The following is a 17,500-nucleotide window of genomic DNA, read 5'->3' as shown; positions in this document are numbered from 1 at the left end:
ACTTGAGTCTCCCTTCTTGCCAGTCGTCTTGCGAGAGACCAAAGCCCTCGAACGAGAACACTGAACTGGATCAAATAACACAATACCGTAATCCCCGAGCGGCCACTGCAATAATCTCCCAGGCATTATGATGCTGCATACGGGATGATCTGCTGCTCCTTAGTCCACATAAGAGTACGCTTCAGACCCCAGAGCAGACATCAGGATGTTCAATACCAGTCTAGTGCTCCAGCGGCACATATGAAAAACCTCCCTTATGCGTTTGTGTATAAGCTATAGTTATAGTTAGTTATAGTTAGTGAGTGGTCTGCTGATCTAGATGCGCAGCCTCACCCAGCCCAGAGTCCAGTCCGACTGGGCCAGGTGAGGCTGCTTCAACCATCCACACACTCCACAGACATTATATTTCTTAGTGTTCGAAACATGTGTGTATTTAGTCACTCTTTAATGACCCAAAGATATTACAACCGATATATACAAGTTATGAGATTGAAATTGTATCAGAAGTTTTGGCGGCTTTGAAAGAGCGTGTTAATTTATCCAAATAATTACGTTATGCACAAAAGAATACTTTCGTTATTATTATGTATAGAATGCCTTGCTTTGCATTTTTAAATCCCGTTAAGAATAGGTTTTGACATATAAGGAAGAATATGTTCAGGTCAGACTTTTAACATATTGAGGAAAGCTCAGATTTTAACAGGATGGAGAATGTTTAAAAAATATATAATCTGTCCACAGAAAGCAAGATGTCCTTGGTTAACAAACACAACAACTATTGGACCTCAGACAGAGCTGAAAACCAATCAAATCAAGTCAATGTCACAACCTCCCTTTATTATCCCAGACTAAACACGGTAACAATGTTATCATGATCTATTCGATGGATTGTTCTGGATTTTGTTTTTGGATTCTCTGTCAGTGTGCACTTCAAGGTGAAGCCTAAAAGAAAAGTCACTTAACACGAACAACCTTGAAGGGACGTCCCCCGTCCACCAGAGTCCTGATAGAAGAGTCACGTCCACCTGTCTGGACCGGCCAGAACCAGACAGAACCGTCCAGAACCAGACAGAACCAGATAGAACCAGACAGAACCGTCCAGAACCGGACAGAACCAGATAGAACCGTCCAGAACCAGACAGAACCGTCCAGAACCAGATAGAACCGTCCAGAACCAGATAGAACCAGCCAGAACTGTCCAGAACCAGACAGAACTAGACAGAACCAGACAGAACCGTCCAGAACCGGCCAGACCCAGACAGAACCATCCAGAACCGTCCAGAACCATCCAGAACCGTCCAGAACCGTCCAGAACCAGACAGAACCAGACAGAACCGTCCAGAACCGTCCAGAACCGTCCAGAACCGGCCGGCCAACAGTCAGGTGTTCTCCAGGCCGTGCTAGGCCTTGAGCGCCAGCAGCAGGCTGGCGAGGGCCACCAGGAGAACAGGTGGACCCGGCCCCTGATTGGAGCAGTGGCCCTTCAGCGTCTCCTGATTGGTCTGATCCGAGGTGGGCGGTCCTTGGGAAGGGGGCGGGGTGCTGGGTGCCGGCGTCGTGCGGCTGGCGCACAGGTCGTACAGGTTTCCGGAGAACTCCGTCTTCCTGGACTCCTGTCGGAGCGACTCCCAGACAGCCGCTGCGTCGCCGGGGCAACCGGCCAGCGCGGAGCTGGCACAGACGTGGAACGCATTCCAGGACCTGAGGGCAGACGGACGGACACACAGACACACAGACACACAGACACACGCTCTGTAGCTCTACACAGGAAGATAGATATCAATACAGAGAACGATAGAGATCAATAAGAGATCAATAAGAGATCAATAAGAGATCAATAACCTCTAACAAGGCTTTGGTTCACACACGCTCTGACGTGTGTTATAGAAATACATAACACTATACTATATATTATGATATAGAATACAGAGATAAGAACTAGATCTTACCAGATGATTACTATTATATAACTAATAAGGATCAATCATTTTCAACCTGGTCTGAGTCTGCAGGACGGTGGAGCGAGTGCTGACCTGCAGATGGCGTCGATGTCCTGAGTGCTGCTGGAGTCCTTCTGCGCGTCCCCCAGGCTGTCCCCCCCCAGGCCGTCCCCCCCCAGGCCGTCCCCCCCCGTGCCCCCCCCCCCCATGCTGTCTCCCAGGGTGACCAGACACTCCGCGAAGCTCTTGTAGATGGAGCCACAGGAAGCAGGAAGTGATGCGGTCCAGCACGCGGGGAGCAGCCCTGAGACCACAGAGACAGAAACGCCTTCAGGGCGCTGAGCGGACGCCACGACCCAGAGCGGCTCACAGAGCTACGACCCAGAGCGACTCTCAGTCAGAGCTACGACCCAGAGCGGCTCACAGAGCTACGACCCAGAGCGACTCTCAGTCAGAGCTACGACCCAGAGCGACTCTCAGTCAGAACTACGACCCAGAGCGGCTCACAGAACTACGACCCAGAGCGGCTCACAGTCAGAGCTACGACCCAGAGCGACTCACAGTCAGAGCTACGACCCAGAGCGACTCTCAGTCAGAACTACGACCCAGAGCGGCTCTCAGTCAGAACTACGACCCAGAGCGGCTCACAGTCAGAACTACGACCCAGAGCGGCTCACAGAGCTACGACCCAGAGCGGCTCTCAGTCAGAACTACGACCCAGAGCGGCTCACAGTCAGAGCGTCAGTCAGGAGAGAGAGGAGCAGCAGTATGTCTGTACGGTGAGGGTCATAGAAACAAGAGCCAGGCACTAACCATCACTAGGTTAACCCGTTCCCCGTATACACTAACCATCACTAGGTTAACCCATTCCCCGTATACACTAACCATCACTAGGTTAACCTGTTCCCCGTATACACTAACCATCACTAGGTTTACCCGTTCCCCGTATACACTAACCATCACTAGGTTAACCCGTTCCCCGTATACACTAACCATCACTAGGTTAACCCGTTCCCCGTACACACTAACCATCACTAGGTTAACCCGTTCCCCGTATACACTAACCATCACTAGGTTAACCCGTTCCCCGTATACACTAACCATCACTAGGTTAACCCATTCCCCATACACACTAACCATCACTAGGTTAACCCGTTCCCCGTATACACTAACCATCACTAGGTTAACCCGTTCCCCGTATACACTAACCATCACTAGGTTAACCCATTCCCCGTATACACTAACCATCACTAGGTTAACCCGTTCCCCGTATACACTAACCATCACTAGGTTAACCCGTTCCCCGTACACACTAACCATCACTAGGTTAACCCGTTCCCCGTATACACTAACCATCACTAGGTTAACCCGTTCCCCGTATACACTAACCATCACTAGGTTAACCCATTCCCCATACACACTAACCATCACTAGGTTAACCCGTTCCCCGTATACACTAACCATCACTAGGTTAACCCGTTCCCCGTATACACTAACCATCACTAGGTTAACCCATTCCCCATACACACTAACCATCACTAGGTTAACCCGTTCCCCGTATACACTAACCATCACTAGGTTAACCCGTTCCCCGTATACACTAACCATCACTAGGTTAACCCGTTCCCCGTATACACTAACCATCACTAGGTTAACCCGTTCCCCGTACACACTAACCATCACTAGGTTAACCAGTTCCCCGTATACACTAACCATCACTAGGTTAACCCGTTCCCCCGACAGGTAGGAGGTTAGACAGGTAGGAGGTTAGACAGGTAGGAGGTTAGATAGTTAGGAGGTTAGACTGGTAGGAGGTTAGACAGGTAGGAGGTCAGACAGGTAGGAGGTTAGACAGGTAGAGGTTAGACAGGTAGAGGTTAGACACCCTGACCATCTTAAGGTTCCTCAGTAGTGAACCTCACTGACACATTCCAGCCACAGGCGTCACGTTTACTTTCCAGCAGATGTCATTTAGCAGAAGTCTTCCTCCAAAACGACTTCCAGCTAAACGAGTTAAAGTTAAAGAGACAGTGTCACTAATGGAAGGCAGCTGCTGTTCACCAGTCAGTCCCCACTTGTTAGGTAGCGCTGTATAAAGTTACAACAACGTACCGTCACTTTAATCTGACTGCTCTGACCCCCTGAGTTGGATCTTGTTTGCTGTACTGTTGGGAAAGATTAAAGAACTACCGAGATATGTCTGCTTCATATGGAGGGATTATGCTTATAGGGTTATGGTGCCGCTGCCCATTTGCAAATGGAGAGCGACCAGAACATGAAGACGTAACAGGATTCCAGTGGGTTCACACCAGGCTGATCCAGTTTGGACTGTTTCCTTATGGCCTCTGTCGTCTCTTCCACCGTTAGTAGACTAACCCTAATGCTACTGTTCATTTTTGTCCCATTTTCTGTAGTCAAATCATGGGACACCTTTCCTGCATTTATTTAGAAGTGGACTTTATTAAGTTCTTAACAAAATTAACTAAAGAAACTTTACTTAAATCGTGCCGTGGCTAAAGAAGAGATTCACTTCCTGGTTCAGGAAAGGGTTCGAGTCCCTCCAGAGGTCGAGGGGTGGGGTCAAGGTGTGACCCCTGTACCTATTGGTTCGAATCCCTTGTCAGACAGGATCTTCTAGGAGTCCTGCAGCTCCAGATGATTGAATGAAGCAGAAGTCACGGCCTGACGCGTTTGTAGAAGACATCTGATCCATATTTCATTCACAAATCATTAATTTCATAGTTTAGTTCAAAAGAGTTCTAATTGGTGTTGAACTAGCCTCTGCAGTAGTATATGTCACAGTGGTAGTTACAGTAGTAGTGGTAGTGATAGCAGCAGTAGAAGGATCCATCATTAACTATCATTGTAACTATAAGGCGATCTACCCTGTGACTCTCAAACCATGTGAATCTCATCCGAACAAAACAAATACTCAAAAATGAACTGGCAGTGAGGGTTTGATTAAGATGCTTTTACAAAAACTATTCCTATAACTATAACTATTTCAGAACTAAACTATTTCAGAACCAGCTCAACAGACCTTCCGCCCTCCATTGATGATGATTGTGTCGAGCAACATGCTATCTTTGCATTGTCCTCATGCTTTAAATACATATTGGTACTACGAACATCCATCCCACAGTATCAATATTCATAACCATGGCTGTATTAACGCCTCTACAGATGCAGCACATTGTACCACATCAACATGAACACGCACGCTTTGCACCCAGACCCAGAGACCAGCAGGTCTTCCTTGAGAGCAGAACCTTACCCAGGCTGAGAGCCAGCTGCAGCCACGGAGACATGCTGCACGGAGACGACCGGACGACCACCAGACCGCTGCAGCAGAGCTCAGCGGAGCCTCGTTCTGTTAGAACGTTCTCTGTGATGTTAGAAGTCCAAACAGAAAGTTGCTGCGTGCCGTCGTCCGTTTGGGAATCCGTCAAAAAACAGCAGAAATACTAGAGACACACAAACACACAGACTGGGGATTAAAATGAACTGATGAATCACAGAGAGCCCATGGGGCTGCTGTGTGTGTGTGTGTGTGTGTGTGTGTGTGTGTGTGTGTGTGTGTGTGTGTGTGTGTGTGTGTACATGCAAGTGTGTGTATGTGTGTTTCTTTGTGTCTGCGTGCGTGTGTGTGTGTGTGTGTGTGTGTGTTTTTACATGTGCGTGCGTGTGTGTGTGTGTGTGTGTGTGCGTGTGCGTGTGTGTGTGTGTCCAGGGGGAGGGGCCCAAGGTAAAGCGTGGAGCTTTAAGCGCTCATCCCGCTGCACTGCAGCCCGGCTGCTCGGATTAGCCGCTTGGAAAGCATTCTCATTTCCGGTATTAAGTTCAAGAAGAAGAAAAAAGTCGAGGTAGGACCGAGACCTGCATTACAATAGAGCTTAAGGGACGCTTAAGGGACGCTTAAGGGATGGTGAGAGAGGCTGAGGGAGGCTGAGGGACACTGAGGGACGCTTAAGGGATGCTGAGGGACGCTTAAGGGATGCTGAGGGACGCTGAGGGAGGCTGAGGGATACTGAGGGACACTGAGGGACGCTGAGGGACGGTGAGGGACGCTGAGGGACGCTGAGGGACGCTGAGGGACGGTGAGGGACGCTGAGGGACACTGAGGGAGGCTGAGGGACACTGAGGGACACTGAGGGAGGCTGAGGGACACTGAGGGACACTGAGGGACACTGAGGGACACTGAGGGAGGCTGAGGGACACTGAGGGACACTGAGGGACGGTGAGGGACGGTGAGGGACGGTGAGGGAGGCTGAGGGACGCTGAGGGACGGTGAGGGACGGTGAGGGACGGTGAGGGAGCCCAGTAAGTACCCAGCTCTGCTGCCGGCCTGCAGGGGGACGGAGGGGGGGACGGAGGGGGGGACGGAGGGGGGGACGGAGGGGGTGATCAGATGCTCCAGGAGGACGCTGCTGCCAGATGGATGCTGTGTCCCAGAGGATGCGAGGCCACGCCCCCCCCGGAGGCGGCCTGCGTGGTGAGACCCTGTCTGACGTCCCCCCCCCCCCTCTGGAGCCCTGCTGCTCCCGATTGGACGGGGCCACGTCAGGAAGCAGGAACACAGAGGAGACCCGTCCCACTGCCCCTTAACAGGAACACGCTCTGAGGGCCCTTAGCTGCCAGTCAGCTCCCGGGCTGGCTAGCGTTCAAGGGTTGATTTTAAGGGAGAAACACCCTCCCCCCTCGCTCCCTTAAGTATTGGGACACCCTACCTCTTCGCGGGAAGGAGTAGCAAAATCTAGGGTTAGGGCTCAGATCTAGGGGAAGGGGTAGAATTGTGACAGGGCCTTACTCTTAGCTAATCTAAGGGGATCCTTTGGCACACGAGTCCATCTCCCTTTATTGAGTGTCCTTACCCAGCGGTCCACCCCTCACCTCTCAGGTGAACCCGCTGCAGCCAGATGGCGTTTCCTGTGGCCATAAATCCTCTTTGACAACAAGAGGAACGCTTACTCCATGTTAATCTACAGCTTAGAACCACCATTAACGAAATACAAAGACCATCACAGTCACCCCGAACACATACCTGACGAGAGAGAGAGAGAGAGAGAGAGAGAGAGAGAGAGAGAGATAGACAGAGAGACAGAGAGACAGAGACAGAGAGAGTGAGACAGAGAGAGAGACAGAGAGAGTGAGACAGAGAGAGAGACAGAGAGAGTGAGACAGAGAGAACGAGAGGGATTTTGAATTTTCAATTCCACTATCTGGTGTGAGATTGAAAGTCTGAGCCCGGTAATTTAAGCTTGTTCAATACAGAAAAACACTTTAATAATAATAATCATGTTTGTTGTCAGGACAGTGTTTCTGGAGTGTGTTAGGTTTCTGTTGAAGTGATTCAATGAAAAACATCAAATACTGAATGTCCTTGAATTTGTGTTGGAATTGAGAAGTGCAATTTTTCCCCTGAACTGAAAAAAGAGAAGAGAGATTCAGAAAGCTTGGATATAAAACCCCAGAGACCATGCATGCTGGTTCACCCTCAAAGCCTTTAAGTTGGACCACAACAGATGTTGTCCAGAAAGCAGCTTTATCATGCATGTAAAGACTTTAGGTTCAGTTCACTGAACTCTCCGTCTTTCTGTTTGGAGAAGGCAGCTGATCCACTTCATGAGGGGAAAACTTTCTGCGGGAATTAGGAAAATGAAGGAATTCAGAACTTCTCTGTTGTCATCAATGAGCACTGTTTTAGTCTTCTTATAATTCATAATTTCATACTGTAATAGTATAGTATTTATTTGTGAATTGGACATGGCCTAAACGAACAGGGCATTCAAGGGCCAATCACAGGGTGGGGTCAGGATGCTGTGTTAGTTTCTATCGATGGAGGGTTGTAGCGTGGAGGCCTGGGTGATGTCAGCAGAGTGCGGGGACATGAGCAGGTTTGATCCACAGCCGTGGATTAAGGCATTACGCAACTCTGCATGGAGTACAAAAATAAATAAATACAAATAAATCCCGATGAGATTAGGATCATTCCATCTCTTCATTGCTCTCTCTCCATCATTCATCTCCGCTGGCGCTTTCTGCACAAAACCAACGGGACGGATCTGCTGCACAAATCTGACATGACGCCACGCATCGCTCAGGCAGTGTATACAGGGTCACACACACACACACACACACACACACACACACACACACACACACACACACACACACACACACACACACACACACACGCGCCCCCACCCACACACACACACACACACACACACACACACAAACATACCCCCACACACACACACACACGCGCCCCCACCCACACACACACGCCCACCTACACACACACACACACACAGACATACCCCCACACACACAGACATACCCCCACACACACACACACACACACACATACCCCCACCCACACACACACATCCCCCCCCCCCCACACACACACACACACATACCCCCACACACACACACGCCCACCCACACCCACACACACATGGCCCCACCCACCCACCCACCCACACACACACATACCCCCACCCACCCACCCACCCACACACACACATACCCCCACACACCCAAACAATTAGACCTTAGAGAATATTGCCCGTGCTGCCATCTACAGGTTATGATTGATTCCACTCGACCAACACAACTGTAGTAGTTATAGTGATGTGTTTCTGTACAGCTCGGATATGAAACACGTCGCTGACGTCACCGCGGGGCCACACAGCAGCAGGCGTCACTTTGTTCATCATTCTGTTGCCTTTATTTTAAATTGTCGCTGTGACCCACAAACAGAAAATAATAAGCAGCACACTTGATAGAAATCAACAAACCAAAAATTGGACGTTCTCCCCTACCACCTTTTGTACTATTTGAGTATATTTAGTATCATCAAAAAACTAACTTGTACAGAGGACTTGGTTTAGAGTTGTGATGTAAAACATGAGTTTTGTGTAACAGTGGCACACCAAGAGATTCTGAATCTGCTTCTAAAACCTCAACGGAGGCAGCGTGGAGGTAAGACCGCGTTTCAACAAACCTTTGGCCATATTTCATAATGACTGCAAAATGAATTATCTGTCTTATAATCATTACTACATTCCTTATCATGAGCCCACTTCTGTCACAAAACACGCGGCTGTTGTGAAGCGTGCTCTGCCTGTTTTGGTACCTTTGTCCATCCGGTTTGATGACCTGTGGATACTGTTTATGATTATTGAAGCAATGATTGCTCCAGAAGCCTCCAATAGGGGCTGTTGAACATTAAGTGCATATGACTATTAGACACTAGGATTGATGATTGAATATTGTATAAACATTACACCCTCTTTTCTACCCTAATCCCCGTCTGTGGGTCTTTTGTAAACCACATCAGATTTTCTTATCAATGTGGACAAAAAAAGTATGGATTTGAGTACAATAGAGGCCTGAAGTCTGAGCATGTGATCGGTCCTAATGTGATGGATCTGTGTTCTGACACCTCTCGGCCCCTCCCCCTTGTCGGTAACAGGTGGCTCATCTCTGATTGGCTCTCCTCACCTCTGATTGGCTCTCCTCACCTCTGATTGCACCTGAACGTGCAGCAGGTTTAGGAGCTGTCACTACACCGTTACACACAGAGTGGTGAGCAGTAAGCGTTATTCTTGAACGGTCCAATGCTCAGTTTGTACTAATTCATTTTTATTAATGAAATGGAAATGTACCTTTTTTTTTTACAAGCTGTTGCAATCAGAAACGTTTTGATATACATTTTCCAATATCCTATGACTAGTGGCAGGCCTACGTATCAAAAATAAATAAATGAAGAATCCTATGGTTTTACACGTGTACCAAAAAACAACAAGTTCAACCGACAGTCTTCCAGGTCTGGTGACGTCCACTTGTCCCATTGTTTTATTAGTGACGGCCTAATCTCATCTTTCTCAAGAGGTCTAACAGAAACAGCCCGTCTCTGTCTGTGCAGAAATACCCACCAGATATCTCACCTCATAGAACACATCTCAAAGGCATCGAGTCACTCAGGCGAATCACCCCTTCTCAAAATTCAGTTACTTCCAATTGATAATTAGGTCGAGGAAAAAAAAACAAAAAACAACAACAATCATCATGTATGACATGGAAGTGTCATATCATTTTGAGGAAAAATAAAAATAATAAGGTAACATTCGTCTCATCAAATCCTCGGACGTGGAGCAGCGGCTGCCCGCGTGCCCGCACAGCACGTCACAGGAACCCGCGGGGTAAACAACCCAACCACGTGGCACACACACGTTAGACTTTCACACTCCCGTCATTAACGCCTAAAGTCTGCACATGAGCATCGCCTACTTTGTCATGATTACAGAAACTCGTCACTAGAGCAGACCAGCAGTGCACTTCAAACCTGGACTAAACTGCAGGCGACCATTCTAGATCATCAGCATGAGTGGTTCGACTTGTTTCGTCTTGATGAAAATGTCAGCCTATGAAAACGTATCTATCGGCTCTAATGAGTATAAATGGTCGGAGCTCGTCAATTCGTAGAAAACAGGGCTTGTTCTCAGGGCCCGCGTCCGCCGGCGTCCCAAGAGAGTCTTTGGGTTGAACCTCGTCGTCCTTCCGGCGGATCACATCTTCTTCCTCAGGGCGAAGCCGCCGATGGCGGCCGGGCCGCAGGACAGCAGGCGGTCCCGGTCCCGGTCCCGGTCCCGGACCTCCTCCTGCAGCTTGGCCTCGCTGACGCGCAGCTGGCGGATGGTGGCTTTCATCTCCTTCATCTTCACCTCCATCAGCGCGATGATGTCCCGCTGCTCGTTCAGCTTCCGCAGCAGCTCCGTGGAGGTGGTGCCGGTGGTCAGCGAGTACGAGTGGTCCAGGGGGTTGCTGATCACGCCGATGTAGTCGAGGGGCTCCTCCGGGGTCTGCTCCTCCTTGGTGGGGTCGGTGGCGGTGGTGCTGGACACGTCCGCGGGCACGCCGATCCGGTAGGGCTGCACCGCCACGCTGGTGGAGCCCACGTACTCCCCGTTGTGGTCGATCTGCACCACCGTCAGGCTGTCCAGGCCGCCCGCCTCGGCGGCCGTGTTGCTGTCGGCATCCCCGGGGGAGGAGGCGGAGGAGGCGGAGAACACGTTGGAGATCACAATCCCGGGGTGGGCTGCGGTACGCGGCTGCCCTCCCGCCGCAGCAGCGGCAGCGGGCGCGGAGCCCTTCTTGCCCCGGCCCCGTCCCCGCCGGTGCTTCCGCTCGTTCACGCCCCGCAGGGGGAACTGAGTCGGGACGCGAATGTTGTAAGTTTTGCGCCCGCCGGAGAAGTGCACGCTGCACACGCGGTGGCCGGTGGTGGGCTGGAAGGTGTTGAAGCAGCCGCTGACCCCGGCCCGGGAGATGTTCTTCAGCCACAGCTCCCTCTGCGTCACGTCCTTAGGAAACGTGTAGAAGCGCAGCTCCCTGTCCCGGTGCGAGTTGTTGTAACAGCCGGGGACACAGCAAGTGAACCCAGGCATCCTTAGCGTGCGGTATAGTTTAAAAATGGGTTATTTTAAATGAGTTACGGTTATTTTATTTTTGTTTCGTTCTTCTGCGCGTTGTTATCAAGCCCAGCGCCTCTAGGCGGAACTACACGTCCCACAATGCTTACAGCTTCCGGTATAGTTTCCAACAATATATCTCGTACAACAAACACCAAAACACGAATACAAATGTACTTTAACATAATCAAAGATGCTTAAAATACACTCTATTTATAATTAGTTAGGTGGTTTTCAAATTGGTTGGAAGTTAGGATTTTAAATTTTCTCGAGCGCCTTCGAGAAGAACTACATCCCCCACAATCCCTTTCGTGTTAGAGCGCGGCACCATGGCGCCACTGCCCCCTGCTGGCGGAGCCTTCAACGGACAAACACTACAGACCAGCCACGCTCCGAAACGCTATAATATGGTCGACTTAGACCAAAACCAGTTTCCAGAGACTGAATACACAAATTAATTCGATGGTTGATGCCCATGGGTGTATCTAGATACCACGATTGATCATTAGAAGTGGTCAAAAGTTGAGTTTTGTTTGATAAATAGGATTTCTTCTTCTTTCGTATTCTATAAATCGCCACAGCGCCCTCTAGCGTGTGGACGGTGACATGACATGTGGCATGTTTTATATTATTCAATGTTTGATATGCTGTTACTAGATTTGGCGTTGTATTGAGATACATTGAGATACTTTTTTACATTAAGACTACTCATTTACTTTTTGAGTGTTGAATATATGTGATAAGTACTGACGGTTAACACTATATCATCTATTATTTATTCCTGATAAATTATAGATGTATATTCCTTGACGTTGTAAGGCACGGTTCTGACCATTATGTTGCATTTATTTGTAGAACACTTAAACAACTTAACAAGATGGACTTGGTTCAGCGTCTGTCTCGTTACGTTGTTTTTATCATCGTATCCGAGCGATAGGCTATTGCCTTGCAACACAAAACGTTGTTTTAATCATCGTAAACGTGCCATAGGCTACTGCCTAGCAACCTGCCAGTAACACGTTGAGTTGTTTTTCTCATCGCAGACGTCTGATAGGCTACTGCCCACAGACGTTACTGCCTAGCAACCTGCTAGCAACTGGGCAGCGCCCGGATCCGGATGAGCCCGAGTATCACGACCGCCACCGCCGTCGTCTTGGAAACAGGTCTTTTTTACGATATGATTTAACACCGTTCCGTTTAATGTTGTGTTTCGATGCGGTCGTGTGTTTCTTGTTCGTCTGTTCCGTCAGTTACAGTTCACTTAACGCGGCAGTAATGAGCCCAGAGTCGTGTAGCGCTGCTAGTTCCGCCCTCTGCGGGAGCTCCGCTCGGTGGAGCCGCTTCTGCCGCGTCTGCCGCTCCTGTCGCCTCTGCCGCCTCGGGAGCCCGAAGCAGCAGCGCGTTGTTCTGGACGGTTCGGTTCACCGCGTGACGCCAGACGCTCCCGAGCGTCGGGCTGAGATCACGTTCTGACGTGACGCGCGCTCACACTCTGCCGGCGCGTAGCGGCTAATCCGCTAGCTCCTTATGACGCCGGACGGCTTCATGCTGCGTGGTGGCGGGGGTCTCCATCTCCAACGAGACTGACTGTCTCTCTGTCTCTGTGTGTCTCTCTCTCTCTCTCTCTCTCTCTCTCTCTCTCTCTCTCTCTCTCTCTCTCTCTCTCTCTCTCTCTCTCTCTCTCTCTCTCTCTCTCTCTCAGCTGACCTGACATATGACATTTACATCACGTTTGCATTAGTTGTCTCTGCACGTTAGCTTTAACGTGCAGAGAGCACGCGGACAAACTAAAACATAAAACGATCAGAGCTCATCTACTGTGTTGTGATGTACTTTGTTGCGTCCAGGGAGTGTTACTGTCGCTCTTATTGTGAAAAGGCCAGACTTCAACAGGGCGGCATGCAGCTCAGGAGGTAGAGCGGGTTTGGTCGGTAACCTGAAGGTCGCTGGTTCGATCCTCGGCTCCTGAGTGTGGAGGTGTCCCTGAGAGAGACACCTCCCCCTGACTGCTCCTCCTAGAGGAGTGTGGAGGTGTCCCTGAGAGAGACGCCTCACCCTGACTGCTCCTCCTAGAGGAGTGTGGAGGTGTCCCTGAGAGAGACGCCTCCCCCTGACTGCTCCTCCTAGAGGAGTGTGGAGGTGTCCCTGAGAGAGACGCCTCACCCTGACTGCTCCTCCTAGAGGAGTGTGGAGGTGTCCCTGAGAGAGACGCCTCCCCCTGACTGCTCCTCCTAGAGGAGTGTGGAGGTGTCCCTGAGCGAGACGCCTCACCCTGACTGCTCCTCCTAGCGGAGTGTGGAGGTGTCCCTGAGAGAGACGCCTCCCCCTGACTGCTCCTCCTAGAGGAGTGTGGAGGTGTCCCTGAGAGAGACGCCTCACCCTGACTGCTCCTCCTAGAGGAGTGTGGAGGTGTCCCTGAGAGAGACGCCTCACCCTGACTGCTCCTGACCCGCTGGCCGTCGCCCTGCGGGGCTGACTCCGCCGTCGGTGTGTGAATGTGTGCATGAACGGGTGAATGTGAGGCAGTGTTGTCCAGCGCTTCGAGTATAAGTGTCGTCTGTTTACCGTCAGTCAACAGTGGTGGTGGTGCTGACGTCTATCGATCAGAGCCTCATGCCCCCGTCTGCCCCTCACAGCTGATCATCTCTGGTGGGCCGGTGCAGACGTCAGGAGGCGGTTCTTTGGTTCTCGGGGCGTCGTCGGCGTTGGCGTGAGGATGGCTCGGAGCGCGGGAGGGCCGCTGTGAGGCGCCGCCATGTTGCCGGGGGTGGGCGTGTTCGGCACGGGCAGCACGGCCCGCCTGCTGGTGCCGCTGCTGCAGGCGGAGGGCTTCCAGGTGCACGCCCTGTGGGGGCCCAGCGAGGACCAGGCGGCCGGCCTGGCCCGCGAGCTGGGCATCCCCTTCAGCACCAGCCGCTCGGACGACGTGCTGCTGCACCCCGACGTGCACCTGGTCTGCATCTACATCCCCCCGCCCATGACCAGGCAGATCGCCGTCAACGCTCTGGGTGAGGCGCACGGGGGGGGGGGGACACGGTGGGGGTGGGAGCCGGCTTCTCCTCCTCCTTGGCGCGCTATTGGCTGGTTTAACGCGATGACCACAGGGAAGAGACGGCACGCAGCCAATTGCGTACAGAGTGAGTTGAACCTCTTGTGCTGAAGACGATGACAGCAGCCTCCCCAGACCAGCCTGGTATCACCACGCTCCGTCTACGATGGAGCGTGGTGATACCAGGCTGGTCTTTCTTCAGCACCAGAGGCGTGATCAACAGGCCTGGTTCAACTGACCCTGTACGCAATTGGGCTGCTTGCCGTCGCTTCTCTGTCGTCGTTGTGTTAAACCAGCCAATAGCGCGGCAAGGAGAAGGAGAAGCCAGCTTGGTGATTGGCTCCCGCAAAAACATGAAATGTATGAAATGTACAAAGAAATGTATGGCTCCTCTCCAGACCGGGCGGGGGGGGGGTGTACCCAGTCTAGGTCTGAACGGGAGCAGCAGGCCAACAGCTGAACTAGATGTTACAAACTGGAAACTATAAGAGCTGCAGAATGCTCTGGAACACCTCGGATGACGCCACGTCCCTTAGGATCATAGGAGGTCATTTTTCTTCCCAGAAGCTGTACGATGGTCCTGTGTGTAGTGTGTGTGTGTGTGTAGCGTGTGTAGTGTGTGTGTAGTGTGTGTGTAGCGTGTGAGCTCACGCACGACGCTCCGACATAGGAATTCACGAGGGTGTGGTAGCGGCTGCTTATCTCAGGAATTCCTGACCGTTTACCTCAGCTTCCTGTTTCAGCTTCCTGGGTTTGTCGCGTCCCAAAGGAATCACAGGACAATATCACAGCCAACGATGGCAGGAATAAGAGTTGCGTGCACACTTAGAAAATAAGTCAAATGCATTGTGGGGCTGAATGATGTCCCGTGTGTGTTTATGTACGCAGGCGTGTTGAAGTCTAACCCTGCTCCTTCCTCCAGGCATCGGGAAGAACGTGGTCTGTGAGAAGGCGGCGACGGCCGTGGACTCCTTCAAGATGGTGACGGCCGCCCGCTACTACCCCCAGCTGCTGAGCATCGTGGGTAACACCCTGCGCTTCCTGCCGGCGTTCGTGGCGATGCGCCGGCTGCTGCTGGAGGGCTACGTGGGCGCGGTGCAGGTGTGCGACGTGCGCGTGTGCGGGCCCAGCCTGCTGGACCGCGCCTACGGCTGGACGTGCGAGGAGCTGATGGGCGGCGGCGGGCTGCACACGGTGGGCTCCACCGTCATCGACCTGCTCAGCCACCTGCTGGGCTCCCGCGCCGCGCGCGTCCACGGCCTGCTGCGCACCTTCCTGCAGCAGAGCGCCGCCATCTGCGGCATCCGCCGCGTCACCAGCGACGACTTCTGCTTCTTCCAGATGTTGATGGGCGAGGCGGGGGCGGGGCCGGGGGCGGGGCCGGGGGCCGGCGGCGGCGTGTGCTGCACGGTCACGCTGAACTTCAACATGCCCGGGGCCTTCACCCAGGAGGTGATGGTGGTGGGCTCGGCGGGGCGGCTGGTGGCCCGCGGGACGCAGCTGTACGGGGAGCGCCACGGCGGCGGCGGCGAGGAGCTGCTGCTGGGCGACGGCGGGCCGCCGGCGGGGGCGGCGCCGGCGGACCCCCCGCTGCCCCACCTCCGCGGGCTGGGCTCCATGGTGACGGCGCTCAGACACTCGTTCCAGGCGCACAGCGAGCGGCGGTCCTGGGCCCGCGAGCCGGTGGCGGCGGCGCCCAGCTTTGAGGACGGGCTGTACGTGCAGACGGTGGTGGAGGCGGTGAAGAGGTCGAGCCGCAGCGGGGAGTGGGAGTGTGTGGAGGTCATGACCCAGGAGCCCGACCCCAACCACAACCTGTGTGAGGGCCTGCAGAGGAACAAGAGCTGAGAGCTCCGGCGCCTTCCGTCTCCTCTTCTTAACGGCTTTTAAAATAATGTGGGTTTTCTTATGACTGGAATAATGTCAAGAATTCAATTCTAACCTTTGAACATGTCAAACCTTTCTTTTTAAATTATTATTTTCTTTACACAATTATGAGCGCTAGGATTCCAGGGGAGTGTCATTTTTCCTTTTTTTTTTTTTTTTTTTTTTTGGAATATGCTAAACACTGCAAACTATTTTCATAACTTTGTTGACAAAAATGTATGTACAGAGTTACAAAATGAGGGTAATGGAACTGTTTTTTTATTTAAATGTTTTGGTATACATTTTTTTTAATAGGATTACAAATTTGTGTTTCCAAAAGAATCGTTCATCTGAGTAATTATTTTTTTCATTTTATGTCACTTTGTCAATTTAGAAAATTAACAAAAAAATTCCCAGTTTGGCGTTTGCTTTCAAATCCCGACGAACGCCCAACAGAAGGCGCGGTAACGTTTCCAGGATGTTTGTAACCGTGTTTACAGATGTAAAAAAAAAAAAGGATTGAATTAATATATTTTCATTATTTCGATTCCCAGGAGGGATTCTCTGATCTTTCTGGAATCTTCCGTTTCCCGGCGTAGAGCCCAGCCTGTCCTCGGTGCGTTGTGCTCCGGGGTGGAGGTGAACCGCTGGGTCCGTGTGTGAACGACACCAGATAGGTTCATCCTCCCACCCCGGCGACTGCTCCAGGAACAGGAAGTGAACGGCTCTGGACCTCCAACGCACCACCAGGGCTGCGTTCCACTTTATTTAATGTTTGCAATATGGGTTCTCCGGGCGATAGCTGGTGGGGGTGCAGTCTGGCGAGGCGTAAAGTAATCCACCGCAGGTGAGGAGACGATCTTTAGATGTCACATGCTTACCTCACGCTGCCCTAATAGTGCTTAAAAAAAGATGTTTACATGGTGTCGTAAGGACACGTATTACTCATACCTTCAGGCTTTACTACTAAACATCCTTTCATTGCACTGAATCAATGCCACGTTCTTCAGCAGCGTATTGCGTCTACCAGCCGATCGCTGCGGAACTGTACCTAACTGTTGTATTTATTTTGTATGTTTCGGTGTGGATTAAAACTCTCACACTGTATATTTTCCAGCCTGTGAATTTCTGTTAAGCTGTAATATTTAACTTTTGTTTCATGTCAG

The 17,500-nt window shown here is 51.5% G+C and overlaps 3 protein-coding genes across 4 annotated transcripts; 1 reads left to right on the top strand and 2 right to left on the bottom strand.

The window, feature by feature from the left end:
* Positions 1-1,400: 1,400 nt before the first annotated feature.
* Positions 1,401-6,876, bottom strand: nrn1lb (neuritin 1-like b; the record flags this gene model as incomplete). The annotated part of the gene is made up of 4 exons (XM_084475851.1): positions 1,401-1,701; positions 2,034-2,314; positions 6,269-6,285; positions 6,831-6,876. 4 exons carry the CDS (start codon positions 6,874-6,876, stop codon positions 1,401-1,403), a joined length of 645 nt encoding a protein of 214 aa, XP_084331977.1.
* A 2,396-nt stretch (positions 6,877-9,272) lies between these two features.
* Positions 9,273-11,499, bottom strand: thap11 (THAP domain containing 11). Its single transcript, XM_084476194.1, has one exon. It carries the CDS (start codon positions 11,393-11,395, stop codon positions 10,517-10,519), a length of 879 nt encoding a protein of 292 aa, XP_084332320.1. The 5' UTR covers positions 11,396-11,499; the 3' UTR covers positions 9,273-10,516.
* Positions 11,500-12,476: 977 nt separating this feature from the next.
* On the top strand, positions 12,477-17,483 carry gfod2 (glucose-fructose oxidoreductase domain containing 2). 2 transcript variants are annotated; one of them, XM_084476192.1, is made up of 4 exons: positions 12,477-12,582; positions 14,056-14,427; positions 15,391-16,364; positions 16,889-17,483. In XM_084476192.1, the coding sequence occupies exons 2-3, from the start codon at positions 14,175-14,177 to the stop codon at positions 16,314-16,316; spliced, it is 1,179 nt and encodes a 392-aa protein (XP_084332318.1). In that variant the 5' UTR covers positions 12,477-12,582; positions 14,056-14,174; the 3' UTR covers positions 16,317-16,364; positions 16,889-17,483. The 2 variants fall into 2 exon arrangements, with proteins under 2 accessions (XP_084332318.1, XP_084332317.1); XM_084476191.1 differs by lacking the exon at positions 16,889-17,483 and having other exon boundaries at positions 15,391-16,844.
* The last annotated feature ends 17 nt before the right edge of the window (positions 17,484-17,500 follow it).

Source organism: Micromesistius poutassou (assembly GCF_964030765.1).
Source record: "Micromesistius poutassou genome assembly, chromosome: 12".
NCBI lineage: Eukaryota > Metazoa > Chordata > Actinopteri > Gadiformes > Gadidae > Micromesistius > Micromesistius poutassou.
The sequence above is the reverse complement of the archived record's forward strand: the minus strand, read 5'-3'. Positions and strand labels throughout refer to the sequence as shown.